This window comes from Neovison vison, chromosome 1 (assembly GCF_020171115.1).
Source record: "Neovison vison isolate M4711 chromosome 1, ASM_NN_V1, whole genome shotgun sequence".
NCBI classification, from domain to species: domain Eukaryota; kingdom Metazoa; phylum Chordata; class Mammalia; order Carnivora; family Mustelidae; genus Neogale; species Neogale vison.
Window position 1 is genome coordinate 126,326,554 of NC_058091.1, and position 27,916 is coordinate 126,354,469.

At 44.5% G+C, this 27,916-nt stretch overlaps 1 protein-coding gene across 1 annotated transcript; it reads left to right on the plus strand.

The window, feature by feature from the left end:
- Positions 1-10,055: 10,055 nt before the first annotated feature.
- On the plus strand, positions 10,056-27,797 carry NQO2 (N-ribosyldihydronicotinamide:quinone reductase 2). The gene is given in 8 exon segments (XM_044258002.1): positions 10,056-10,232; positions 14,776-14,921; positions 16,719-16,883; positions 22,279-22,409; positions 24,789-24,902; positions 25,800-25,824; positions 25,827-25,900; positions 27,542-27,797. Coding segments are annotated over 7 exon segments (693 nt in total). The 5' UTR covers positions 10,056-10,232; positions 14,776-14,914; the 3' UTR covers positions 27,719-27,797.
- Positions 27,798-27,916: the final 119 nt, after the last annotated feature.

Consider the following 27,916-nt stretch of genomic DNA (forward strand, 5'->3'; position numbering starts at 1 on the left):
CAATCCAACAATTCCACTTCTGGGTATTTAGTCAAAAACCAAAAACACTGATTTGAAAAGTTGTCCGGGGGATGGGAGGTTGGGGTACCAGGTGGTGGGTATTATAGAGGGCACAGCTTGCACGGAGCACTGGGTGTGGTGAAAAAATAATGAATACTGTTTTTCTGAAAATAAATAAATTGGAAAAAAAAAAAAAAAGAAAGAAAAGTTGTCCGTACCCTCATGTTCACTGCAGCACTGTTTGCAATAGCCAAGACACAGAAATAACCCAAGTGTCCATCAGTAGATGAATGGGTAAAGAAGGTGTGTCTCATATATAAAATGGAATAATATTCAGCCAAAATCTTCCCATTGGTGACAATATGGATGGAATTTTAGGCCAATTATACTAAATGCAATGAGTCGGTCAGAGAAAGATGAATACCATATGATCTCAGTTACATGTGGAATCTGAGAGAAAAAAAAAAGCTCAGATACAGAGAACAGATTGTTGGTTGCCAGAGGCAGAGGGTAGGGATCGGAAAAATGGGTGTAGGAGGTCAAAAAGTACACTTCCAGTTATAAAATAAGGAAATCATGGGGATGTAATAAATATAGCATGGCCACTACAGTTAATAATATCAAATTGTATATTTGGAAGTTGCTAAGAGACTAAATCATTATAAGAAAAACTAGAATTGAGAAATGGTAAGAACCAGATTAAAATATACATGTTCCTTAGCCCCTCCTTTGCCCCTGCCTACTTCCCACAAACCAAATATTCCAACTTAATGTTAACTTAAAGCAAGAAAGCAAGCAAGAAAGAAAACCTCTCAGCAAAGCGAAGTCCAGAACCATGTGCCCTCACTTGTGAATTCTATCAAAACATTAAAAGAATTAACACCAACCCTTTTCAAACTCTTCTAAAAAGTTAAAGAGGAAAGAACATGTCCAAACTCATACGTTGATACAAAAGCAAGGTAAGACACCGCTAGCAAATAACACTGTAGACTAATATCCTTATAAATATTGATGCAAAGTCCACAAGAAAGTACTAGCAAACTGCATCCAACAGCATATTAAAAGGATTATACATCACCACCAAGTGGGATTTAGTCCAGGAATGCAACATGAGAATATCTACCAATGTAATGCATCACCTTAATACAAAAAAACACATAATGGTCTCAACTGACACAGAAAGGCATTTGACAAAATCCAACACTCTTCCATAATAATAATTTTAAAACACTAAGAAAACTAGAAATAGAGGGAACTTCCTCAACATGATAAAGGGCATTAAAACCTATTACTTCTAGCTAGAGCAATTAGATGAAGGAAAGAAAAGTCATTGAAATTAGGAAGAAGTAAAACTATTGCTATTCACATATTATATGATCCTATATATAGAAATATATCAAATGTATAAAATATCTAGAAAATCCCAAATATCTAGAAAATTCCAAATACATAAAATACATAGAAAATCCATAAGAAAGCTACTAAATCTATGGAGAAATGTCTACTCATGTCTTCTGCCATTTCTTGACTGGATTATTTATTTTTGTGGTATTGAATTGGTAAGTTCTTTGTAGATCTTGAATACTAGCCCTTTATCTGAGAAGACATTTGCAAATATCTTGTCCTGTTCTGTTAGGGTGATGGAATGGGGTAACTGAGCAATGGGCATTAATCCTCAAAGGGCACATTAGGTAATGAGCACTGGGTGTTATACGCAACTGATGATCACTGAACTCTACCACTGAAAGTAACAATATACTATATGTTAGTAAACTGAATTAAAAGAAAAGAAAAGAAAGCTATTAAGTCTAATATACAAATTTAGCAAAGTTGCAGGACACAAGATTAACATACAAAAATCAGTTGTCTCTATATATGTGTAATGAACAATATGAAAAAGATATTAAGAAAGCAATTCCATTTGCAATAGCATCTAAAATCATAAAATACCAACAAAATAATATAATGCCTAGAGTTAACTTAAACTAGAGTAAATTTAAATTTAAACTATAAGATACTTCTGAAAGATCTTTAAAAAGAGCTAAACAAATGGAAAGACATCTTGTGTTAGTGGATAAGAAGGCTCAATACTACTCAAAGCAACCTCCGGATTCAGTGCAATTCCTATCAAAATTTCAACCACATTTTTTAATTTTTTGAAAAAAAATTTTAATTTTAATTTAATTCTAATTTTAATTTTTTGCAAAAGCCGATTTTTAAATTCAAATGGAATTACAAGAAGCTCTGAATAGCCAAAGCAATCTAGGAAAAGGGGGACAAAGTTGGAAGACTCCCACTTTCTAATTTCAAACAAACTACAAAGCTACCGATACCAAAACCTTGTGGTTTGGTATTAGCACAAATACAGACATATATGCTAATGGGATGGTATTGACAGTCCAGAAGTAAACCCACAACTCTGTGGTCAATTGATTTCAATAAGGGTGCCAAGTCCCTTCATTAGGGAAAAGAATGGTTTCTTCCACAGATGGTTTGTGAAAGTGGATTTCCACATGCAAAGAAGAAGCTGTACCATTACTTCATACCATATACAAAATGATTAAAATCAACCAACAATCTAAATATAAGAGCCAAAACTATAAAACTGTTAGAAGAAAACACAAGAGTAAATGTTCATGAACTTGGATTTTCCAATAGGTTCTTAGATATGACACCAAAAGCCCAAGGAGGGGATTGTACTAAGTGAAGTAAATCAAGCAGAGAAAGACAATTATCCTATGGTTTTCACTCATGTGGAACACAAGGAAGGGAGGGGGAGGGAGGGAAATCTGAAGGGGGAGAAATCAGAGAGGGAGAAGAACCATGAGAGACCCTGGACTCTGGGAAACAAACTGAGGGTTGCAGAAGGGAGGGAGGTGGGGGGCTGGGGTAGCCGGGTGATGGGTATTAAGGAGGGCACGTGTGGTGATGAGCACTAGGTGTTATACACAACTAATCAAAAACTAATGATGTACTGTATGCTGGGTAATTGAATATAATTTAAAAAAACAGAAACTTCATAAATTGGATTTCATCAAAATTAAATTATTTTTATGTACCAAAGGACATTATCAAGAAAGGGAAAGACACTGTAAATGCAGCTTGAAGGCAGAGCCAATCAAGAGGCACACAGACATAGGCATGCTGTACACTCACCACTGTGTGATTACTTTGAGTCAGGTTAATGGGCTTTAAAGGCCTCTGGGGCTACTCGAGAGGTTGGTGAATTCTTTTCTGGTCACTCCTGTTGTTTGATGTTGCCCAGAAAGCTGAAAAGTTAGAGGATATAAGGAATTGCCCTTCTTAGGAAACCTTTAATTCTCAACTCCTTTGGAAATAGACTCCATTTTTATAGGGTTGGTGGTTCTGATTTTTCTTTGTTTTAATCTTATGAAAAGTTAATAAGTTCCTACTTCCCCACAGCCCCTCTTATCCCATTGGGGATATTTTCATTCATTATCATTGTTAAGAGATGGGCTCTGGAGCCAGGCTGTTTTGCATCTTTACTGAACTCTTCGGACCTTAGTTTTCTCATCTGGAAAATGGAAATAACAATAGAAACTGCATTCTGGTGCTGCTGTGAGGATTAAATCAAGGCAGTAAAGAACCTAGCATACCGCTAGTACATAGCAAGCCCTCTATAAATGCTAACGATTCTTATCCCACACTATCCTAATTATCCAGAAGGTGAAGTTGCCTTTTTAGCTTAACCTTGAATGGCAGGGAGCATTTATTCAATTCACATTCCCTCATCCAAGTTTCATTACTCTGCATCATGAAGAAAGTGGGGGGAAAGGCTATAGAACACAATTCTGGCTTAATTATATTTGTAATTCCCATGGTGCAGTCTTTAAAGTACCATTTATCTACAATTGTTAATCAGAATTATACACAGCAATGTGTGTAGTGAAAGCCTAATACCTCGATCCATACACTTGCCAGAATGTTCTGACTGATTTGGGGTGGCGATACAAAGTTTAAGGTTTGGTTGGGTCCAAATCTCTCGGCAGTGATTTCTAAAGGCATGTTGAATTTGCCAGCGTTTTGGCTGTCAACTAAATCCTTAGTTAGAATAAGTTAAGATATGAGAGGCTCGTGTTCTCATATTTGAGTTATCAATTACTTGAACGGTCACTTAACAACAAAAACCTATTTAATAACACTCTCACTCTCTCATGCTCGTTCTCTCTCTCACTCTCAAATAAATAAATAAAATATATATAAAAAAAAAGGTGGGGTAGGGGGAGGCACGTACCAGGGTGGCTCAGTTGATTAAGTGTCTATCTTCAGCTCGGGTTGTGATCTCAGGGTCCTGGGACAGAGAGCCCCAGAATGGACTCTCTCTCCCTCTGCCCCTCCCTCTGCTCATGCTCTCTCTGGCTCTCTCTCAAGGAAACAAATAAAATCCTTAAAAAAAAATTTAAAAAATAAAAAATAGACTAATAACAAAACACAAATCTAGTCTCCATTGTTTTGTTTAGATGCTGTCCACTTACTACTGATTAATGCAAAAATTTAATTCATACCATGTTGCCTTTAGAATTCTACCCACAACTTTTGGGGTATCAAGACCGATTATTCTTGACAACAGCAGACCTTTCCAAAGTACCACAGGGAGAGAAACTTCTCAGAAACCAGAGGTTCTGTAAGGAGACAGACATTAGAGCTCATTTCCCAATGAAACTAGCAGGGGGTCAATGTCTTCCAGTTAAGTTTGAGGAAAAAGCCATTAGATTTCTTCATGACATTTCAGAGTCTGGATGACCTTCAATTAGAAACAAAGAACAACCTGAAAATAGATAACATCTGCTCACCCTGAAATATTAAAAAAAAACCACCTAAAAATATTCGGAACTACCAGTATGTTCATTGAATGAAGATTGTACCTCCAACCCACCTCCAAAATTATTTACTGAGAACTCAGCAGCAAGATAGAAATAACAATAAAAGGGAATTAAGAAAAAGAATAATGGTTAATTGCTCACAGAGGAATAGGATCCCCCCAAAGTGAAAGACAATATAAAGAATGGGAGAAAATGTTCGCAAATTATTTACCTGATAATATACAGAATATATCAAGAACTCTTACAACTCAACAAAAAATAAACAACATACTTAAATGATGAGCAAAGGACATGCATAGACATTTCCCCAAAGAAGATCTACAAATGGCCAATAAGCACATGAAAATATGTTCACCTTCATTAGCCATTAAGGAAATACAAATCAAAACAGGAGATACCACTTCACATCTATTAGGATGTGTGAAAATTAATAAAGGGAAATCCCACTAAAGTAGAGTCCTTAGGCTAGTAAGGCGAGCCATACAGAGGCAGTACAAAGAAAATGAGAGAGATTTAATTCCTGCAAAGTTTCCATATGCTTAGAGATAAATACCTCCTTCTCAGAAAGAGAAACGAAGGAGAGAGAACAATTCTTCAGGGAGTAAGGGTTATTTGAGCAAAAACAGAAGAAACAGTTCACCCAGAAATAACAATTTTAAGCCTGCCTGCACAACTATTTCTATTTTTCAGGTGCCCTAAAATGTGTCAGCCACTAAAGAGTGACGACCACAAAGTAATGACACTGTTCTGGTCAGCTTCCTTGTATATAAGCAGTCTCTAATAAACTCCACCTGTTTTCTTTCTCTCGAGTTCAAAGTTCATTTCTATGACATTGAGACTCAAGAACCTGGTTTCAGGGGTCCCATAACAATAACACTCCATGCCAATTATGGCAGAATTGTCAATTATGGACCCCCAAAGAATTGTCAGTTATAGACCCCATCAATTATAGGGTCCCAAAGGGAACAGATGTATGCTGCATCTCCTCCAGGAAATTCACCACCGTGCCCCGCCCCCCGCAACTCAGCCAATGAGAAATCATCGTCACCCTGAACTCTAACTCTTCTCCAATGGTCTTTCACTCAAAATAATCCCTCCTAATCTTCTCCCTCCTCTTCATAAAATAACATTCCTCTCCTTTGTTTATTGGACTTGCCAATGGCTTTGCCATAGCTTGCATGTCCCAAATTGTAATTCTCTGTTATTCCTAAATAAACCCATTTTTACTGGTAAAATAATTACATTTCATTGTTAACATTATGGTTAAAATCATTTTTCTAAGGAACATAAACGGTTAGGATGTAGAAAAATCGGAACCCTTGTATAGAGCTGGTGGGAATGTGAAATGGTATAGTCACTACAGAAAAAAGTTGGCCAGCTCTTTAAAAAGCCACACAGAATTACCCCGAGACCCAACAATTTCACTCCGAGGTATATATGCAGAGGAATTGAAAACAGGGGTTCAGACACTTGTAGAGCAATATTTTCAGCAGGATGATTCACAACAGCTAGGCGACCCAAGTATAAACAGGCAAATGGATAAACAGAATGTGTTCTGGTATGGGTCATGGCATAGGATTCAGCCATAAAATCTAATGAAGTTCTGGCTGGAGCTGAGACTTGCAGACAGAGGGTCAGGAGGCCACACCTGTCATGCCTGTTTGTCCTCAGCTGGTTTCTTGCTGGGGAACTCATCCTGAGACTCATTTCTGCCCCCAAGGACTGCCTTAGTGCCTGCTGGCGTCCAGGAATCCCGTTCAGCAAGCTCCACACACTTTCCAAGGAAGCAGCATCCTCTGAATGCCACTTCTTACCACAGCAGTGAGGGGCAGGCATCCCTTTAAAAAAAGAAATCATAAAGTTCTGGTATATGCTATGATATGGATGAACCTTGAAGATGGGATAGGGAAGCTGAGGGGACTCTGTTTTTAGAAAGGCTCTATCTCTGCTGTTTTTCTGTTGGGCCCCATTTCCTCATGTCTGTATTTTGCATCTGTGTAACCCAAAGGAGTTATGTTCCCACTCCAAGAGGGAAGCACATCAGTAAGTCATTCTCTGAGTTTTTCCCAGGTCCCCAAACACCTGATAATATCTAAGAAGAACTGGGACCCAAACATGTACCAGGACATTAGATTCAAACAAACCTCAGCTAACGCTAGCATCGATACCCTCTACCATTGATGATTAATGAACTAAGACCTCTGGTTCAGCTGTCACTTGCCTTTGATCAGACCCTACCCTGGATTCCTGAAGGAACATGTACTCTGGACCCCTCCCCCCTAACTCCAAGCAACAACGAGAATTGTTCTCTTTTCCTTCCCTTGGCTACTGGACATTCTGCCTCCCACAACTGATCACTATTCAGTAACCTCTGCTTCTACTTTCTCCAGCTCAAGTTTGATTTTTATCCTATGCAAAGCCAAGGACACTCTTGGAGGGACCTCTGGGTACCTCCCTCTAGGTCCTCGGACCCAACTTTCTTGCATCAAAAACATTATGCTAAGTGAAAGTAAGCCAGACACAAAGGGCCAGATACTATATGACTTCACTTGCACAAAATATGTAGAATAGGTAAACTGAGAGAGGTGGAAAGTAAATAGGTTACCAGGACTTTTGGGAGCGGGGGTAGGGAGTGATTGCTTAATGCTTACTGAGTTACTCTTTGGGAAAATTAAAAATTTGACGATATATATAATGGTTTTGTTTGCACAACACTGTGAATATAATTAACACCACTGAACTGTGTGCTTACAATGCTTAAAATGGCAAATCTTATACACAGTTTACTATAATAAAAAATATGTTATTAGGAAGAATTTGTTTCTCAAAGGAAGAGGATGCTGTTAACAGAATAAAAGTCATTAAATAAAACCCAAACTATCTCCTCTAGGAGACAGTTTAAACTGCTTATATTAGCTTTAATGTAGCCCTCGCTGTTCATTTTCATCGGAAACAAGTATAGGGAGCTGGGGAGAAGAGGAAGCGTGTAACTAGCTTAACTGCCTCTTTGCCTAGAATGCTTAATTCAGTTCTTGCATTTCTTCATAGCAAGGGGGGGGGGAATGAAAATGGAAATCTCAGAACCCCCTGCAAGTGATTTGCATTGTTGCTGTCAACTGAATTTATTGGGATTTAAAAGCACCGCCTTCTTATTAAACTCAGAATACAAACATGGTCATATCTTATTTGTTTGCAGTAAATACTCAGCTTTCAAAACCAGATTAGCAGGAGATTCTGTTATTTTCTCTTGGCAGATGGGCTCCTGCTGAACTGTCCTAGAAGCAACCATGGGGGTCCACAGGGCTCACAAAGCCAAGGGAAGGCCAGCTTCCATTCTCAAGAGAGTAACTAGCTCAGTCCACATGTGTGATTGCTCCTCATCACCACAAGATGGCGCTGTCGGATCGCACAGAAGCATAATAAACACGGCGTTCCAATTTACCCTTTACTTCTAGTTTTTCAGAGAGTGAGCCTTGGTTTCCCTTACTTCCCGGTTCTTTCAGTTCTCATACCAAGACTAAGATGCACCCAAGACTGGTTCTGGCATTTGCTATTCCACAGTTCCCTGGTCTTCCCACGGCACCCACATCACCCAGAGGTCTTAGAAGTGGCGGGGGGGGGGGGGGGGGAGGTTGGGGTATCAGGTGGTGGGTATTATAGAGGGCACAGCTTGCATGGAGCACTGGGTGTGGTGAAAAAATAATGAATACTGTTTTTCTGAAAATAAATAAATTGGGGGAAAAAAAAAAAAAAAGAAGTCCACACAATACAAGAGACCGGACAATAGGGTTACTTGCCCTCCTCCTAAGTAAGCTTCCCTTCAGGTATGCCAGAGGGCCTGCACCTTCCTTTTAGGATGAATGTGACACAGAGATGATGTGAGGACATCCTCTCAGTGAGTCAACAGAAAGGGGTCTAAGACAAAGCAAACTTCACCTTTGGGGACATTCTAGTCCATCAGAAAGTGCCTCAAGCACTTTTTCCTCTGACAAAGGTCATTCTAAAATGAAAGCTGCCTCGGGGATCTCCTGGGCTCACAAGACGAGGCAGCCCTGTTCCCTGCCTGCATGAGGGCATCTCAAAGAGGCCATATTCTCATTGCTGAATCCATCTGAGGACACCAGAAATCAAAGCATATTGTTTGGGGAGGGTCCTTGAGAAGGTCACAAAGGAAGGCGGGCTATGCTACAAAGGAAGGTAGCATAAACTAGAAAGAGCTGGGAAAAAAGGAAAAGATAATTAGCCCAAACTGCTCACCAGCACCTTTCTCTCTCACACGTGCACACACGCAGAGGCTCTGTTTCATGTACCTCTCTGCCTTCTAGGGGATATCCTTGGCCTTGAACATTCCTCTTCTTTGATTAAGCTTTTTCTTTTCAGAAAATTGTGGACTCCCATGTCGTTTAAGAAACAACCCAAGGGGCATGTGGGTGGCCAACTGGTTGAGCTGGTTGAGTCATACCCTTGATCTCAGCTCTGGACTTGATCTCAGGGTCCTGGAGCCTACGAAAGAGAAAAACAAACAAAATGAAACAAAAAGAAAATAGAAGAGGAGAGGAGAAAAGAGAAGAGAAGGAGAGGAGAGGAGAGAAAAGGAAAGAAAAAGAGGGAGGGAAAGAAAGGAGGGAGGGAGGGGGAGAGAGAGAGAGAGAAAGAAAGAGTAGAGAGACAGCCCCTCTGCCCTTTATTCAGAATCCTGCACTGGGAACATTCTGCCAAACTACAGTGCAGTATCGCAGCCAGGATACTGACATTGACACGGTCCCATACAGAACATTTCCATCACCACAAGGGTCCCTGTTGTTCCCAGTTACCCCCTTCCTAAACCCTGGCAACCACTAACCTGTGCTCCATTTGTGTAATGTGTCATTTCAAGAATGTCACATAAAGTTAGTCCTACAGCGTGGAACCTCTTGAGATTAGCTCTTTTCACTCAGCATAATTTTCTGGAGAGTCTCACCGGCTGTCCTTTTCATTGCTAAGTACTGCGCCGTGGACCCGCCTTTTTTAACCTGGATACCGAACCAGGGATGGAGAAGGGAGAAGCACACAGAAGGAGGGATTCCCCTCCCCAGCCCGGGTCCAGAGCCACTGCTAGAGGTGTGGGGCGGGGCATAGGTCAGGACCGCCCAGGCGGGAGGCGGTGCGGCGGGCGGTGCGGGGGGCGGTGCTGGGGCGAGGGAGTGTAGGGGCTCAGAGGACGCGCCAGGCAGCACCAGTGCACGCGGCCTGGCGGAGCAGAGCGCAGCCGCAGCGGGTCGCCCAGCGGACGTGCGAGAGTGCGGGGCCCCGGGGGCTGGAAGCTAGCTCGGACGCCAGGAGCTTCGCTCCTGAAGGCGGAGGTCTGAGACTTGCAGCTGCTTCTCTGGGTCCTGCGCTGCCCTCAAGGTGAGGGCCTTCCCTCGCCAGGGTGCGGGCGTTGGCGCGGGGTGGGGGTTGGGGGGCACTCTCCGGGACGCTGCGGTCCGCGCCGCGGGCCATTCACCCCTGGACCCTGGCGCTGTACTTACTTCTTACCGCGTGCTAGGTCTGGTTGTGAGTGTTTAGCAGAATCGTCTCCTTTAACGGACCCTCTGCCCTAGGAGGTACGTGGTGTGATTACCCTCGTGTTAAAAATGAAACAGGGCAGCCCAGGTCGGTGTGGACAGGGCGTGCCATCATTTAGGTCCGCGGAGCACCGGCTAGGGCTACGCTGTCCGCAGGGAGCCGCCTCTGTTTTGGCTCCTGGCTGTCTGTAGCAGATCCTGGAAAAATAGTCTTCAGCCTTTTGTCTTCCTGAGAATATTAGCTAAAGGAATGAAAAGGAATATGTATTAAAGGAGACATCAGCTAGCAGTGCTGTTTATAGTTGGGAGGGGAGCCAAATAACTTGGTTGCCCAGTAAGAGAAATGCGCACATTTGAGCATGCATACATGTTTAAAAAAACTCTTAACCTTAAAAATAAAAGTGACAGTTATTTTACCAGCCAAAAAAAAAAAAAAAAAGGTTTATTAGGGAACTGCAGAGATTTGCCATCTGGAGCAAGCAAGCTCAGGTAAAGCCACAGGCAAGTGCCCAGAAGGAACAGGAGCAATGCTGGGAGAAGGGAGTTGGGGAAGGCTGTTAGAACCAGAAAGTCCACTGGAGCAACGCGGTAGTTCCAAGTATACTGGCTTCTCATTGGCTGAGTACGACCGCCTCCCATTGGCTGGACTGTTGCTGGGCCAAGAGGAAACCTTTCTATTTCTTGCTGGGAAACTTAGGTAGTATCTCTCTGCAAAGTGCATCTGTCTCTTCTGCTTGGATCTGCGGTTGACCAAGCGGCATGCAAGGGCTGCTCCTGCTGGCCCCCGAATCTACTCTAAATGACCCTTCCTTTTATTAATTTTCTCAGAAATCAAATAAAAATATTATAAAATAGTTTCTGGGTACTCTGCAGATTAAGATGAAATAATATGCATAAAAATATCAGCCCATTTGGTATGGTATATATAGTTTAATAACCTGTTGACCTAAAAAACAAACAAATAAACAAAACAGTTATGTTATTTTATTTTATTTTTTTTAGATTTTTTATTTATTTGACAGACAGGGATCACAAGAAGGCAGAGAGGCAGAGAAAGGAGAAAGTAGGCTCCCCGCTGAGCAGAGAGCTTGATGTGGGGCTCCATCCCAGGACCCTGGGATCATGACCTGAGCCGAAGGCAGAGGCTTTAATCCACTGAGCCACCCAGGTGACCAACAAAACAGCTATTTTACTAGCAAAATGAGTGTATTCAGGAATTGCAGAGGAATTCAATGTGGAACCTGCAGGCTATGACAAACCATAGGTCAGTCTGGAGAACAAAAGAGAGGAACAGAGGAACATTTCTTTAGAGGAAAAGGAAGAATTTGGGAAGAACTGCTTTGAACAAAGGTTTGTTGAGCCTCTTGGAGGAAGGGAAGAGTTCAGGGTGGTGATCCTTTCTGGTGGGCTGAGTTGTGGCAGTTTCTTACTAACTGGACTGTTGCTGGGCAAGGAGAAAAAAAAATCTTTCTTCGTCCCGCTGGGGCTGTAAAATGAACGTCTTCCTGTTCAGGAATGTAAGGTTAGCTGTGAGGGGAAGTGTATGGGTGAGAGGCCCCCTTATGGGTTGTCCTGAATCCACTTCAAATGATATTTCCCTTTATTAACTTTCGCACACCACATGGTTCCTTTTTCTTATTGAGCTGGGTAAGTGCCTTCTTCCTAACAAAGGAAACTGCCTCTGTGCAGGAGGGTGTTAAGGAAGGAGAGTGCGGAGAGAGGTGAAGAGCACTGGACAGCTAGTAAGGAGCCTGGCTTGGAGTCTTTTCTCTGATTTTTGGACAAGTCGTTCATTTCCTGGGTCTGTGTCTTACCCTCTACAAATAGAAGAATGGACGATGGGGAGTCATGAACTCAAATGCCTCAGGTGGCCAGGTGTGTGATGTGAATATGGAAGCTGGGCCAAGCAAAACAGCAGTGAATGGTGAGGCCTGGGGATGCAAAAGAATGCATGCCTTGTCATGGGCATTAAAATTAAAGCATTTTATCCAAACCCAAACAGAATCTCAGGATAAGGTGTTCCCGGAGCCCACAGTGACACTGATAACCTTTTAAAAAGTAATCAGATCCTACCATTCTCCTGCTTAAGATGCTCCAGTGGCTTTCTGTTAGGCTGAGTAAGATCCTTTCCCCATCCTACAGACCCCACCTCACCTCTCTGACCACATCTCCCACCATCCAAACTTTTTTTTTTTTTTTTTTTTTTAAGCTGCAGGCCAGTCAAACAGGCTTTCTTGAACACTCCAGGCCAATTCCTACCTCAGGTCTCTTTCTTGCCATTCCCTCTGCCTAAACCTCTGATATTTGCATGACTGGGTCCCTAACATCATTCACATCCTTATTCCCAGAGATACTTTCCTGGAGCTCCTATCTAAAATAGCAAATGCACCCCTGGCCATTTTAGTCACAAAAGGACTTTGTTTTCTTATCACTATCGTTCCTTAGCATTATTATTAGTATTTACCACTATCTTGAATATTATGTTTGCCTTCTTTGCCTGCTGGTTTGGTTTCCCCAGCTTCCCCCTCCCCCAGCTGAGAGTATAAAGTTCCATTCTTGCCTGTCTTGTTCACTGCTGTGGCCTCCCCAACCGGGCGCAGTACTTGGCCAGAGTCCTCCTATGAGTCGGTAACCCAGCTGAATGAATGCATAGATTGGAATTGTGTTCCATTCACTGCTGTTGGTGGATAGTCAACTCCACAGGCATTTAATCACGATTCTACGTGTGCTCTCCCATATGAAGAAGTCTGAAGGTTGCAATTCAGGACCCTCTCACAGCCCCAAGGAATCATCAGGAATCCAGGTTCCTTTTATATCTCTACGCTGCCGTCCTTAGTCCACAGCGTCTACCCCCATGACAGCAAATGAATGACAGAGCCCTAACTGTCATTCCACAGTGCGGCTCAGAGGAAGGCCAGCGGCAGGGGCTGCAATGGTGCCCCCACCCTCCCCGTCCCCTAGGTTAGCGCCTTTAAGGATGTGTCCTTGGAGCCACATGTAATGGCTTCTGCTTCACTTCTTTGGCCACCCCTGAGTGGAAGACTGGGAAATGGAGGGATTATCTGGACACACTGACACCTGAATAAATTCAGGGACTGTTGGTGAAAAACAGGAGGGGATGTTGGGTAGCCAAAGACGCAGATTCCCAACTGTTCGGTCAGTAGTTAACTTGAGCAAATGGGCAGGATTTAAACTCACCTTTGAGGGATGATGGTGTTGGTGTTCCCACCCTCTGCCTGGCCAGAACTCTTTGCTCCCGCTCCAGTTAAGCATCCTGCCTGCCCTTGACTCAGTTCCGGCCACTATTATTTAAATCTCTTTTTCTTTCTGTCCCTGGGACGCCCAACCTGGGCCAGAGCCCATTCCCTATCCCAGACAGCTAGAGGTGTGGAGGGCCCAGGAAGAGGCTAATTCAGGCCCTGCTCCAGATTCCAGTCGTGACCATGGATAAATCTGTTTTCTGTCTCTCTGTTCTTGTTACCCTATAAAGATGCACTGATATGTTCAAACTGTCATTTGATGGGGCGCCTGGGTGGCTCAGTTGGTCAAGCAGCTGCGTTTGGCTCAGGTCATGATGCCAGGGTTCTGGGATCGAGTTCCACATAGGGCTCCCTGCTCCATGGGGAGTCTGCTTCTCCCTCTCCCTCTGCTTGCTGCTCTGCCTGCTTGTATTCTCTCTCTTTGTATCAAATAAATAAATAAAATCTTTTTAAAAAATTGTCATTTGATAGAACATGCATCTCACAGCGTCCGCACACTGACCCTGAGCCACAGGCTCTGTGTGGGCTGTTTCTTCTGGCAGAGGGAGCTGCCAGAAAAACCCGTCTTTCCCAGAATGAAGCTGATTATTTAAGAGCTGGCTATCCTGGAGTAAGGATTCAGGCTTCTCTTGTGCCTTTGAGGCCTTCTCGGGAGAACTGGTATTTTTCCAGAGCCCTGTTACATGCAGGCCACCATTTGTCTGTCTTGTCTGTCTTGCTCTTCTCAGCCTTGCTGGGACTTTGCAGACTGCAGTAGACGTAGTAACTGAATTTCTGACCAACACCCCTGACCTTCGTCGGTTCCGCTGTGTTGATTCCTGGTGGGTGGGGACATGGAAATGTGGGAGGGGGAGGAAGGACACAGAAACATGTCTCCTGCTTCTTATCATATCTCATTTTCTAGGACCTACCTTCATGGAAGGTTCTGAGTCCTCCAAAAAAAAAGTCTTGGTTTTGGCACCCTGCATGATTTATCCTCTGAGGCTGAAATCTTAAAGTGGTTCCTTGCCCCTCTTGAGAAAGCTTTTTTCAGACCCATATGCATGTCCTTCCTAAGGCCTGCCGTTGGTACACTGACCTCACCACATCTGTCCCCTTCCCTCACGTGTTTGTGTTCTCTTCCAGATTGTTGGGGTTGCTGAGCAGAGCGACCGACCGCAGCTGAACGCCTGCACCTTGCCCTCTGAATCCTTCCCTGCCCAGGATTAACAGCAGACACTCCCTTTGGTGGTAGTCAGAGCGGAAGAATTCATCATCTTAGAACATGGCAGGTGACTATAACCTATGGGGGTGATAAGCTTTTCTTAAAAAAAAACTTTAATTAGAAATCAAATATGTTATAAAAACCCAAACAACACTGAAATGTTTTGTTTTTAACATGAATCACTATTTGGAATTATCTTGTTTTGTATTTTCTTGTTTTATTGTGCATTTCAAACCCCACCAGACTCTAAGTTCCTCAAAAATGAGAGCCATGCTTATCTTGTTTCTGCTCTGCTTCTAGTCTCTGGAATGATACCCAGCCTATGGAAGTGCTCATAAATACCTATACTGAGTGAATGAACCTCAGGAGTAATCATGGTTTAAAATGTAGCATGACTCAATTTTTTCTTATCCCTGCTCACATACACACACACACACACGTGCACATACACACACACACACACACACACACACCCATCCTGCAGCTTATTGTTCCGCTCAACAATATTACATAAAAATTCTTAATTTCAAGGGGACACTAGGTTCAGTTGGTTAAGCCTCTGCCTTAGGCTCAGGTCATGATCCCAGGGTCCTGGGATCGAGCCCCATATTGGGTTCCCTGCTCAGTGGAAAGCCTGCTTCTCCCTCTCCCTCTGCCTGCTGCTTCCCCTAATTGTGCTTTTTCTTTCTCTGTCAAAAATTCTTCATTTTAGAATGTAAGGATCCACCTTACTTGACACAGTCTGGTATAGACTCGGGCCTCTGACCCTGAGCACTACTGACATCCTGGGCCAGTGACCCTTTGGTGTGGTGTGTCCTGTCCATTGTAGGATGTCTAGCAGCTCTCCCGTATCTATCCACCAGATGCCAGCTGCACTCTCCCTAGCGGTGACAACTCAGAGTGTCTCCAGACATTGTGACTGTCCCCTGGGAGGGGATACCGCCCCCACCTGAGAACCACGGATGTGGATGTTTCATTTGTATCCATTGGTCGAGTTCCTGTGTCACCAGTGAGTCTGAGAAGTGAAAATAAAAATGTTAACCATTAACCTAAGCCCTTGAATCCAACCTTTACACCCAGTTGAGTGCCTGAAACTGCTTCAAACTAACATTGGTATTTCCTCCTAGGGGCCTAAAATGAAAAATTTAAATCAAGAGTTCAAACATTTTAGTCTTTGACATTACCGAGGACAAATTTAAGCAGATAACCAAAGCTGCCTCCCAGAATAAATCAGTACATGACCTCCCAGAATCTTCTGAACGAGGGAGATGTTGCTTCAGAGGCTGTTGGTGTTAATGACACAGGCAGGACCTGTAAAGCTGAGACTCTTCATAGAGCCTTCACATCAGCCCTGTCACTCAAAGCGGGCTTCGTCTAGACCCCGCCTCCCTCTGGGGTTAGGGGTCTGATTTTCCCTGCCTGGTTTACTTGTCCCATTTCTGTGGGCCTGAAGGAGAAGGAAACAGAGCTGTCCGTAGCCGATGCCTGCCAAAGTCGGGTTAGCTGGAGAAATTCGTCATGGTAGCTTTCACTTTTGGTGTTCGTCAACAGGGCCGAAACCTCTGATAGAGGATAACTGCTAGAGGTCGGGCCTTTCAAGAAATTCATGATGCTATTTTTGAGGAATCCTAATTTGACCCATTTTATATCTGTGCATTAGTAAACTCAGGCAACCACGAGCTATGTTATAACTGGACTTTTTCTCAAAACTATTCATTACATTAAAACCGTTACCTGTGACAGAGGTTGGTATTTCCTAACTTGAACCTGTGATCCAACTACGCTTTGTTGTTATCTTAGTCTTCTTGGAATTTTGACCAAGAGGAATTGTTCTTCAGAAGAAATCATTTCTTTTCCGATACAGGCAAGAAAGTGCTCATTGTCTATGCCCACCAAGAACCCAAGTCTTTAAATGGCTCCTTGAAGAAAGTGGCAGTAGAGGAACTCAGCAAGCAGGGCTGCACGGTCACCGTCTCCGATCTGTACGCCATGGACTTCGAGCCGCGGGCCACCAGGAAGGATGTCATCGGTGAGTCATGGGCTGAATGGTGTTTGTTGCTTGAATTTTGGGGTGAGATTTTATTTATTTATTTATTTATTTATTTGAGAGAGAAACAGAGCACGAGCAGGGTGAAGGGCAGAGAGAAAAGCAGACTCCGTGCTGAGCAGGGAGCCCGATGTGGGGCTCAATCCTAATGACCTGAGCTGAAGGCAGACGCTTAACTGACTGAGCCACCCTGGCACCCCTGTTTCCTTTAACTTTGTTTTTTCTAATTTTTTAATGGAAAAAATATTTTGACAAAACTAACCACTGCACACGGTACCCAGTTCTCAAGTCGGGAGAGTCTACATGGCAGATCTTTTTCCCATCCCTGTCCCACCAGGACGCTCATTCGTCTCTCTGTCCTTCCAGAGTGATCTGTGCTTGGAACGCAATTACAGGGGTAGACTCCGTTTTCTCTCCACTTTGTTTCAAAACGGTAGCATATTTTACAGGTGTTGCGCATTGCATGTGTTTTTACTGCCCAGGGTATTCACTGTGTGGAGGTGTCATAGTTCAAGTAGCCCCTACTGATCAGACCGTTCCTGATCTTTTCCTGTTACACACAGAGCTACAAGGAAGAATCATGGCCATGTGTGTTTTTCTACATATCCAGGTGTATCTAGAGGTAGAATTGCTGGTCAGAGGGAAGGTGCAGTCTTGATTTTCTTAGATAATATCAGATGGTAAATGGACCAGTTTACAGTCACACCAGCATGTTTGCAAGTGCTCATTTCCTCTGCTTGACCAATTTTGATAAATTCCAGTCTGAAGAATGGCCTCCTAGTATAGTTCTGATTTGCCTTCCTCTCATTGTAAGTAAGCTTTACTGCTTGTGTTTATGTAAGTAGCATTTTCTCTTTTTCGCAGCTGCATTGAGACACAGTTGACAAAAATTATATATATTTAAGGTATACAGCATGAGGGGGGTTTGGGGAGTTTTTTTCCTAGTATTTTTTTAATTATTAGTTTCAGAGGTAGCGTTTAGTGATTCATCAGTTGCATCTAACGCCCCACGCTCATTACACCAAGGGCCCTCCTTCATGCCCATCCCCCTACCCACCTCCCCTCCAGCAACCCTCAGTTTGTTTCCTGTAGTTGAGAGTCTCTTGTGGTTTGTTTCCCTCTCTGTTTTCATCTTACTTAATTTTTCCTTCCCTTCCCCTGTGTTCATCAGTTTTCTCTCTTAAATTCCACCTCTGAGGGAAATCATATGGTATTTGCCTTTCTCTAACTGACTTATTCCCCTTAGCATAATATTCTCTAGTTCCATTCATTATCTTGCAAATGGCAAGATTTCTTTTTGATGGCTGAGTGGTATTCCATTGTATGTACGGACCCCATCTTCTTTATCCAATCCTCTGTCGATGGACATCTCAGCTCTTCCCATAGTTTGGCTATCGTGGGCATTGCTGCTGCATACATTGGGGTGCGGGTGCCCCTCCAAATCACTATGTTTGTATCCTCTGGAAAAATATCTAGTAGTGCAGTTGCTGAGTCCTAGGGTAGCTCTATTTTTAACTTTTTGAGAAACCTGTATACTGTTTTCCAAAGTGGCTGCACCAGCTTGCATTCCCACCAACAGTGTAAGAGGGTCCCCTTTCTCCGCATCCTCTCCAGTACTTGTTGTTTGCTGTCTTGTTAATGTTAGCCATTCTGACTGGTACGAAATGGTCTCTCATTGTGGTTTTGACTTGTATTTCCCTGATGCCGAGTGATGTGGAGCATTTTCTCATGTGTCTGTTGGCCATTTATATGTCTTCTATGGATGAATGTCTGGTCATGTCTTCTGCCCATTTCTTGACTGGATTTTTTTTTTTTTTTTTTACAACATGATGTTTTGAGTGCATTTTCTAAAATACTTTTTTTGAAAAGTGAGATACTTTTAGCTTTATATTAGTATATTTATAAATGTTTGTATTATACTAACAAAACTTAAGTATTTTATATTCCTTACTTATTTTTCTCTTATGTCTCTTATTGGTTTTAAAGAGCTCTTTATATATTAAAACATATGAATTGTAAACAGACAATTTTTACTTAATATGTGTTTTGTTTTGACTTTGCTTCTGTTGGTTTTTTTTTCCATGCAGGATTTTATTTTCCAGTTGGCTTTTGACCAGTCTTTTTCTCCCCTGACTTCTAGATTTTGTTCATGCTTATATAAACTATTAAGTTTTTTTTTAATTTTATAGTCTTGTCTAGTGTTTGGCATATTTCACTTTAAAAAAATATTTTATCTACTTAAAATTTATTTTGGTATGGGTCCAGTATTTTTTCTAAGAATGCACTGGTTATCTCATAATCATTTATTGCATGATCCAGCCCCTAATTTAAAATGCCACCTTCACTGTGATTTTACTTCTCATGTACCTTTGATTCTGTTCTACACTTTGTATTCTGTTGGTTTTTTTTTTTTTTCCTGTCTGTTCATGGATTTAGTACAGCATGGCTTTAATTATTTTGGAAAATGATACAGTATCTGATAGGATTAGGTCGCCATGTTTGCCTTATTTTCTATTTTTCTAGCTCGTTTTACTTTACTTTCCTGTAAAGTCTTTTGAATTAACTTTCCAGATTCAGAAAGTAACCTGATGATATCTTTATTGAGATTCCATTAAACTTACAGATGAACTTCCATTATACTGATCCTACCCAGGAGAATGTGTGACTTTTCCTTTGCTCCTGTCTTCCTGAACAACCCCGCAGCTCTTCATACAGATCTTGCGTAATACTTGAATTGGTTTTCATTTCTCTATGTGAAGAGGGATAGTAATCTCTGTGTGCCTGTTTGTGTGCCTGCGAGTGTGTATGTACCCAACCATGACTAATTTTCTTACTGTTTGTGTAGATTTTTAGCTCATTCTCTGGGGCTTTCCGGATATACCATCAGATCATCTGCAAATAATGATAATTTGACCTCAGCCTTTCCAGTATTCAATACCTTTAATTTCTTCCTGTTTATAATTGTATTAGCGATAATCCCAAGGTTTAATTTTAATATTGATGGTAATAGCTGACAACCTGTATATTCTTGCCTTTCTTCTGTTTTAATAAATCAGTCATTCATTTTCACTTAAGGAACAACAGAGCAGGGACTGAGAAAACAGACTCTTTTTCTTTTTCTTTTTTTTTAAGACTCTTGCGTTTTTAAGTGGATAAAGTAACACAAGCTTATTTTTAAAAAATATTTTAAAATACAGTGAGTAAGGTGAACATATAGGGTAAGAAATGCAGCCCCTTTTCATATATACTCCATAGTCCGACCCTGTCCATGGAGACAAATTAGTTTAACTTTTTGGTGTAGATCATTGTGGATCTTACTTTAAATATCAACAAGGGTACATATCCATGTAAATTATAGTTTCAAACTCTATGGATACAGATGTAAATGGTGCCATGTCATAGGACTTACTTTTTATTCACTTAGATCTTGGGAAGTCTTAAGTTTTAAATGATTGCATAGCACTCCATGGGATGTAATATAACTTACTCACCAGTTCCCCTGCTGATTTATATCTGTGTTGTTCCTACCTTTTATTTCAAGCTCTGTGCCAGTCTTTGTTTTATGGCTCTGGGTTTTCTGCCTTGCTTAGGAAGGCCTCCCCATACCCACACTTACAAAAGTATTCTTATTTTCCAATGATACTTAGATACCTTTACTTTGATATTTACTTTTGAAATTTACCTGGAATATATTTGGCCTACGGACCTCTTCTCATCTCTGCTCACCATCATCAGAACCTCCCCAGGCCTGCTGTAGGTTCCACACATGGTGACTGGCCAAAACCCTACCTGGAACCTGCCTGAGAGAACACGACCCCATGCCTGTCGCAGTTACCCTCTGGGTTTTCCTGTCAGTACAGAACCTCATACTCAGGAAACACTCAGTAGGTGTTTTTTGGATGAAAATCAAATACAGGTAGATTAAGAGAGGAAGCAAGGAACATTGACCTATTTCTAAAGTATGAGTCTATTTAAAGAGCTTGGATTTAGTCTTCCTCTCGGTTCCTCTCCACATGGCTGGGGGTGTGTTGGCTCCTTTCCAGACCACATGTGGTGGAGTGGTTCACACCTGGCCTGGTCGTCCCACCTCTGCTGCCACCAAAACCTCTGTGGTAGGAACTAGTCACTCAGCCTCTGTAAAGTCTCAGTTTCCTCTTTGGTAGACTGGGGCTTATTCTTCCCAGTTGTTATAAAGACGGAAAGGGCAATGTGTGTGGAGCGCAGCGCCTGATAGGTAGGGGGTCCTCAGTGAATGGTCAGCTGGGATTGATGCTGATCAGTGCCTTGGATGAATCCTTTTTGTTGACCAGGTCCCAGTTAAAAGCATAGATCAAAATAACTTCTTTTTCATTTTGGTTGCCATGGGCAGTGCTGTCAGTTCTACCCGTAGCCCCCTCCGCCCACCCCCCACTGCTGCAGCCTAACTGGGCCTCCCCCACCTGGCTCACTCTTGCATCCCTGCGGCTACACTGAGCTCGTGCACACCCACTTCAGAGCATTCATGTATTTCCCGCCTACGCCAGGGCTCTCCACAGGCAGGAGAAGTTCAGGCTCTACGAGAAGGCTCACAAGACCTGGCCCATCTCTCTGCTCACATCACCTGCAGCCCCCCCGGCCTTTCACCCATTGCTTTGGAGGTTGCCTCTTGGTGGCCCTTTCCTGGACAGGCCCAGCTGCCCAACACCCTGTCTTCTCTGTGTCTGATGCCCAGACTGTCCTGTCTCTTCCCTCCAGGGCGCCTGGTGAACTCCTGCCCATCTTCCAAGCCTGGTTTACAAAGCTCATCACTAGGGGCGCCTGGGTGGCTCAGTGGGTTAAGCCGCTGCCTTCGGCTCAGGTCACGATCTCAGGGTTCTGGGATTGAGTCCCGCATCGGGCTCTCTGCTCAGCAGGGGGCCTGCTTCCCTTCCTCTCTCTCTGTGATCTCTTCCCTTCCTCTCTCCTACTGTGATCTCTCTGTGTCAAGTAAATAAATAAAATCTTTAAAAAAAAAAAAAAAAAAAAAAAAGCTCATCACTAGCCCAAGCAAGCAGAGCCAGCCACGGCTGTACTGGGTTAGACCACATGCATCTTTATTGTAAGATGGGAGGCTTCTCTGGAAGTGACATTAGACTGAGCTAGCTTGACTGTTGTCTTGTATATTCATCATGTGGTTATTATCTACTCTTACTGGACTTTGAGTCCCAGGTGAGAACAGTAGCTTCTTCTCTTTTTATTTCCGTAGCCTGACCCCCAGGGCCCAGCACTGGTGGGGTCTCAGTGAATGTCCGGCCACTTGCTTTAGGGAGTCCAGGTAATGGGGATGTCAGTGGGATAGGCCAGGATGGGCTGTGGGTGCGCATATGAGAGTGAGAACATTTGGCCTTTTCTTCTCCAGGTGCCCTCTCTAATCCCGAGTTTTTCAACTATGGGGTAGAAGCATATGAAGCCTTTAAGAGGAGGTGTCTGGCCAGTGACATAACTGATGAACAGAAAAAGGTTCAGGAAGCTGATCTAGTGATATTTCAGGTTTGTTTTGTTTCCAATTATAACAAATTAGATTCATTCCATATACAAGCTCTTTCCAAATATTGAGTCACACACTTCTAAGAAATGGTATTAATGTTGTTAGCACATTTGCACACTTACTTATGTCTAATTAAGTAAGGAGATCCGTGTAGCCAATATTCACTCAAAATCCTGACTCCCAAGTAGTAAGGAATTCCCCTGTAGCCCAGTGCTCTGAGAAGCATCTACATCATGCAGGGGGAATTGCCTTCATTCCTTCTGTTCCCCACCCCATTCAGGCAGAGGCTGAGTGAAAACCAGATTTGTTGACGCAAGGTAGTTTGGTCCAAAGGCAACTCCTGCCCTAAATATCTCAATTATTAAGAGGAAAGTCGTCTTTTGTTTTCTTCCTGTCACTGGTTTCCTCACCAGCCCACCTGTGCGCTAATTCACAAATTGCCCCAGCCTGGGACTCCCCGCAGAGAGAACTGGGCCCGATCTTGCTTCTGTGGTCTCATCCCGGCCACGCACCCTCCCTTCCCCAGCTAGACAGGCGTGTGTACCCACAGAGGGAACGGTAAGCCTGGCAGCAAAGTAAACGTGCTTTGGGGGAGCTGTTGGGTTGACAGAAGTCCAAGTCAACTAAAAAAAAAGAATTTATTTTCAGGGCCCTGATCCCTTGGGTCTCGTGGAAGCCAAGGACAGGCTAGCTGGGCTTCAGGGACCCTTCTGCCCTCTCCCTCTGATTCTCCTCTGCTGCTCCCCACATGCGGGCTCTGTCCTCTTGCTGCACACCACGGACTGGGGGCTCTAGGTCCAGAATCTCCAAGATGGATCTGATGGGTCCCAGTTGTCTCTGTTTCCAACACAGAGGAAAGGCGGGGAGTGGGTGAGAGAACAAGACCCCCACATGCGGCGGAGGGGTGGAGATGCGACCAGTTTCCAGGTGAAACAACATGTCCAGAAGGCAAAGTTCACAAACCCTTGGTAAAAGAACCCGACGCGCATGGGAGAAGGGAATGCTTCAGCCCTCCTCTTCTGCCCCACCCAGGCTAGCTATGTCTAGACACCCTCTCCTGGCCCCTTCCCTTTCTTTCCCAGGCAACCTGGAGGGGCTAACCTGATCAGAGTGCGAATTGTGCTTCCATCCTGATTCCACGTGGATGGATCACGGTGCCACCGAGCGTGCTTGCCCCATGCTTTGTCATCCACAGGACAGTAGCCACACCGGGACAGTGAAGCTGTATCACAGCTGGCCCAGCATTCTGGGCCCATGGTCCAAGCAGAACCATACTGAGCTCTCTGACTCTTCTTTCCTGTCCCCTGGCGTCAGGTGACCACGTGGAGCCCAACTCTCCTTTCTCCCTGCTCCTGCACTCCTGGATAGCTAAAGCAAGCCAAGGCCTGTCCTTTCTGTACTCATCTTTCTTTTTTGCTACTCCATCTCACAGCTCCTTTCCTTCTGCCTTTCCTCTTTTCCTGATGCTTTGCCCAGAGGGCCTTCATTGTAAGTGTCCTGTTTTTCATTCAACATTAGTAATAACTTCATTCCTCACTACTACTTAGTAGTGATCACTCCTCCCCATCACTCACTGAGCATTTGCTCTATTCTAAGCACTGTTTCGTGTCATGGAATCCTCCCCAGGATGCTGTGGCCTAGTAACGTGTACCAACCCTGTTGCCAGATGAGGAAAAGGAGGCACAGGGAGGAGAAGTAACTTGTCAGCATCACACAGCAGTGGGCCGTGGAGTTTAAATTTCAATGCCAAGTCCTGTCTTAGATTTATAGCAAAGGCACATGAAACACAGGTTTCCCTCTGCCTTTGGTATCAGATCATTATCTGCTCATCTCCTGTCATTGATGATGATTCTGGATATAGTGTAGGGGTTCTGTGGAGACCAGGATGGACTTCAGGTCAATCTTATTGCTGGTGTGTAGAATCTGAGGTTTCATTTGTGTCAAAACCCAGAGCTTCTCAGAACTTCCCTCCGCCTGACTTCCAGAAGGTAGCAACTGGAAATGGCCAGATTCTTCTCCATACCTTTCTCTGGTGCCCCTTGATTGGATCAGTCACAGGGACTGCTGCCTCTGAGCTAGCGTCCAGAACTTCCTAGCACCACCCCATCTGCTCAAGGACCAGCCGATGGGGCTGTCACAGAGCCACCTGTAACAGCAACCAGGACCATAGTCAGCTCTGCCCCCCTGCCCACCATCACCCTGTCCACGCTGCATGCCCCCAAGCGAAAGGGAAGGAAGTCTCCTGGTCGTGCTGCCCTCTGGTTATACTGGCCTGCCCAGCCCCCTGGGAAGAGGAAGACAGTGGGATTCCTTCCAGATCAGCAAACCTGCCACGTCAGGCAGCCTGCAGCATCCGCTTCTCCCTGGTGTTGTGTCCACAGTTCCCGCTGTACTGGTTCGGCATGCCGGCTATCCTGAAGGGCTGGATGGACAGGGTCCTGTGCCAGGGCTTTGCCTTTGACATCCCAGGATTTTACGACGCCGGTTTTCTCAAGGTACGTGCCTCAGGATACAGATCTATGCATACTGTTGCGGGGGCATCTCCTCAAGTCCTGTTTCTAGTTTGCTTTTTTATCAACAAACACTGACTGAGCACCAGCTGTGTGCAAAGCCCTGTGTGCTGTACTTGGGCAAGGAAAGCGTCATTTCTGAGGTCATGGGGCTTTTGTCTAGTGAGGGATATAGATGCAACCACCGCGAACTGCATGGCGGGGCCAAGGAAGGCCCAGAGTTGGTATCGCAGGAGGGCTGCAGTGGGCCCCATGGTGTGAGCTCCGGCTTGGGAGAGGGCGTCTGCGCTGCGGTGCAGAGCTGACCGGGGCCTCACATCTCTTCACCTCACGACTTCACATTCCTCCTTGAAAAACAGGATAATATGACGCGTGTGGCAGGGAGAGCATTGCATGGAACCCAGTGCGTGCACAATGCAGTAGCGGTGAATTTGCTACTAAGTTCACTCTTTACTGAAATAAATAATGTCTTAATTCCGAAAGCCTCAGAAAATAAGGGCAGGTAAGAAAGCCGTCCATAGAGCCATGAGGTCCGTCGTGGATGGTGAGGTAATTCTGCCATTCCGTGAGTGGTCCTGGCCAGGGGCCGTGCTGCCTCATTGGCCCTCACAGCAGCCCAGGCCGTCAGCATCTGGGCCTCGCCTGTCTGCACCCGGCATCACACCCTGCTGTCTTCCAGAAGTCGGGGTGCAGCGGAGCCCCGTGTTCACTCCATCTGGTCCCTCCCCATCCCCAGCGGCTGTGGTTGCTGCCTGTAGCTGGGTGTGTTCGTGGAAAATGTTATCATTTGTCCATTCCTGGAGGGACTGACCTCAGACTGTCCCTCCTGGTCCTTCTGCTCCTTGCTGCTGGAGTCACATGGATTCGTTTTCTCCTCTGCAGAATAAATTGGCCCTTCTCTCATTGACCACGGGGGCACAGCTGAGATGTACACGAAAACCGGAGTCAGTGGAGATTTCCGATACTTCCTGTGGCCCCTCCAGGTACCCGCTGCACCCCCCACCCCCTCCGCTTCCCCTGCAGCCCACCCCACCAGGAGTCAGAGATGTGATGGAGCCCGGAATCCAGACCATTTTGACTCCACCTGAATACAAGAAGTTAAAACATTTTGCCCTTTCAAATGCCTTAGCACTGAAAAAGTGGGCCAGTAGGGAAACACCTATTTATTATGATGACAGCCTTTGACTTTGTTGGGTGGAAGCTAAGCTGAACTTGGTTAACTGCTATCTGCCCCGTGAGTGTGTGCGGAGCACCGGGGCACCGTCTACACTGACGGGCGGTGCTTTGTGAAGGTGGCAACCCACTCAGACCCTGGCAAGAGGGGCCCCAGGGCCAGCAGCCCAGACAGCCTCCCACCACCCACAGGTGATGGTCCATGGAGCCGGGGTCATGCCCCATCCCCAGAGCCCACACCCCTCCCCAGGTTCCCGGGATTCTGGGCCTGCTCTCAGGTGGATACCCAGCTGCCTTTGTGCACCCCTGGACTGTCTGTGAAGGGGACAGCAGGGACAGCGCATATGCAGGCAGGCTGGGGTGTCCCCATGGGAGGCACCCCTTGCTCAGGGACGGAGCTGGGGGTTGGGGCAGAGGGAGCAGGCTCTGGGCCAGGCGGCCACATCCTGGCTCTGAGCTCCTGGGAAACCAAAAGCCCAGAGGCAAACCATTCTTCCAGGATGTTATAAAGGGACATTTGTCCAGCAGTAGGAGATCACATATTCAACAGCTTGTGAGCTTTCTTTAAAGATATGGACAGTGACCTGTGGGCCTCTTGCCCCCTGACTTACCCCTGGTAGGGCAAGCCTGGGTTTTAAGGCAAGGAGTGCAGAGAGGGGAGAGTGATATTTTCTAGTAAGAGCTGTCTTTGAAAAGATAGTGATTCATTTTGTGATGCTCTGTGGGAGAAAGTGAGAACTTACAGGCCTGAACTTCCTCCTCCACAGGTCAACTCGTCTCTTAGGGGTCATGAGCCAAGCTTAAATTCTTCTGGTTTTTAAGAAGTCTTTATATATTCTTTTCATTTTTCAAAAATACATATTAAGAAAAAAGAGTGAGGGTATAAAATATAAAAATAGAAAGCCCTCTTAATCCCCCCTAAAAATAATTACTTTCAGTAATTTGATGTATTTCCTTATGGCCCATACGTATTTTTATATGTGTATTTTTTATTATTAGCATTATTATGTTTATGTTTTTACATAAATGGTATACCACAAATACTGCTTCAGATTTTTTATTATTTTTCCTTGACACATCTTGAACAACCATACGTGGATATACACCATAGCTAGAATAATGTCATATCGTTCTAGAATAATCCACTGTATGAATGAACCATAATTTGCCTAATCAATCAAAACCATAAGGTTTACTGTCTGAGTCAGAAGCAAAGATTACAGATGAATCTCAATTAGGATCGGAAGTTTCCAGCTGCCAGGAGTACCTCACTTGCCCGCATCCTAAGGGTATAGGGCAGTTTGGTTGTCTTTGGTTACCTAGAAGCGGTGAAGTTGTTCTTTTCTTCCTTGAAGGCTTATTTCAGGTCCTTTCTCCACTTTCGTTGTTTACCTTAATGACACGAAGGGATGCCGCTTCTGATCAGCTCTCTGCTTTCCTTGTGGCCGCAGCACGGGGCGTTGCACTTCTGTGGATTTAAAGTCCTCGCCCCGCAGATCAGTTTTGCTCCCGAGATTGCCTCAGAAGAAGAGAGGAAGGCCATGGTGGCGTCCTGGGCCCAGCGGCTGAAAACCATCTGGGAGGAAGAGCCCATCGACTGCACGCCTCCTTGGTACTTCGGGCAGTGACACTTCACGCCACATCCACGTCTGCCCGCGCGTGAGAGAGAAGATGCTCCCATAATAAAATGACGTTCTGACAGAGTGAGCTGGCGGTATTTCCTGTCGGGCAGGGCCGGGTGTCCTACAGCTGGTTACCCTGAATTCTCCTCCAGCTGAGCCCATTAGTCATCCGGGCTTGCTTTTCTCTTCTGAGGTCTTTTCCTC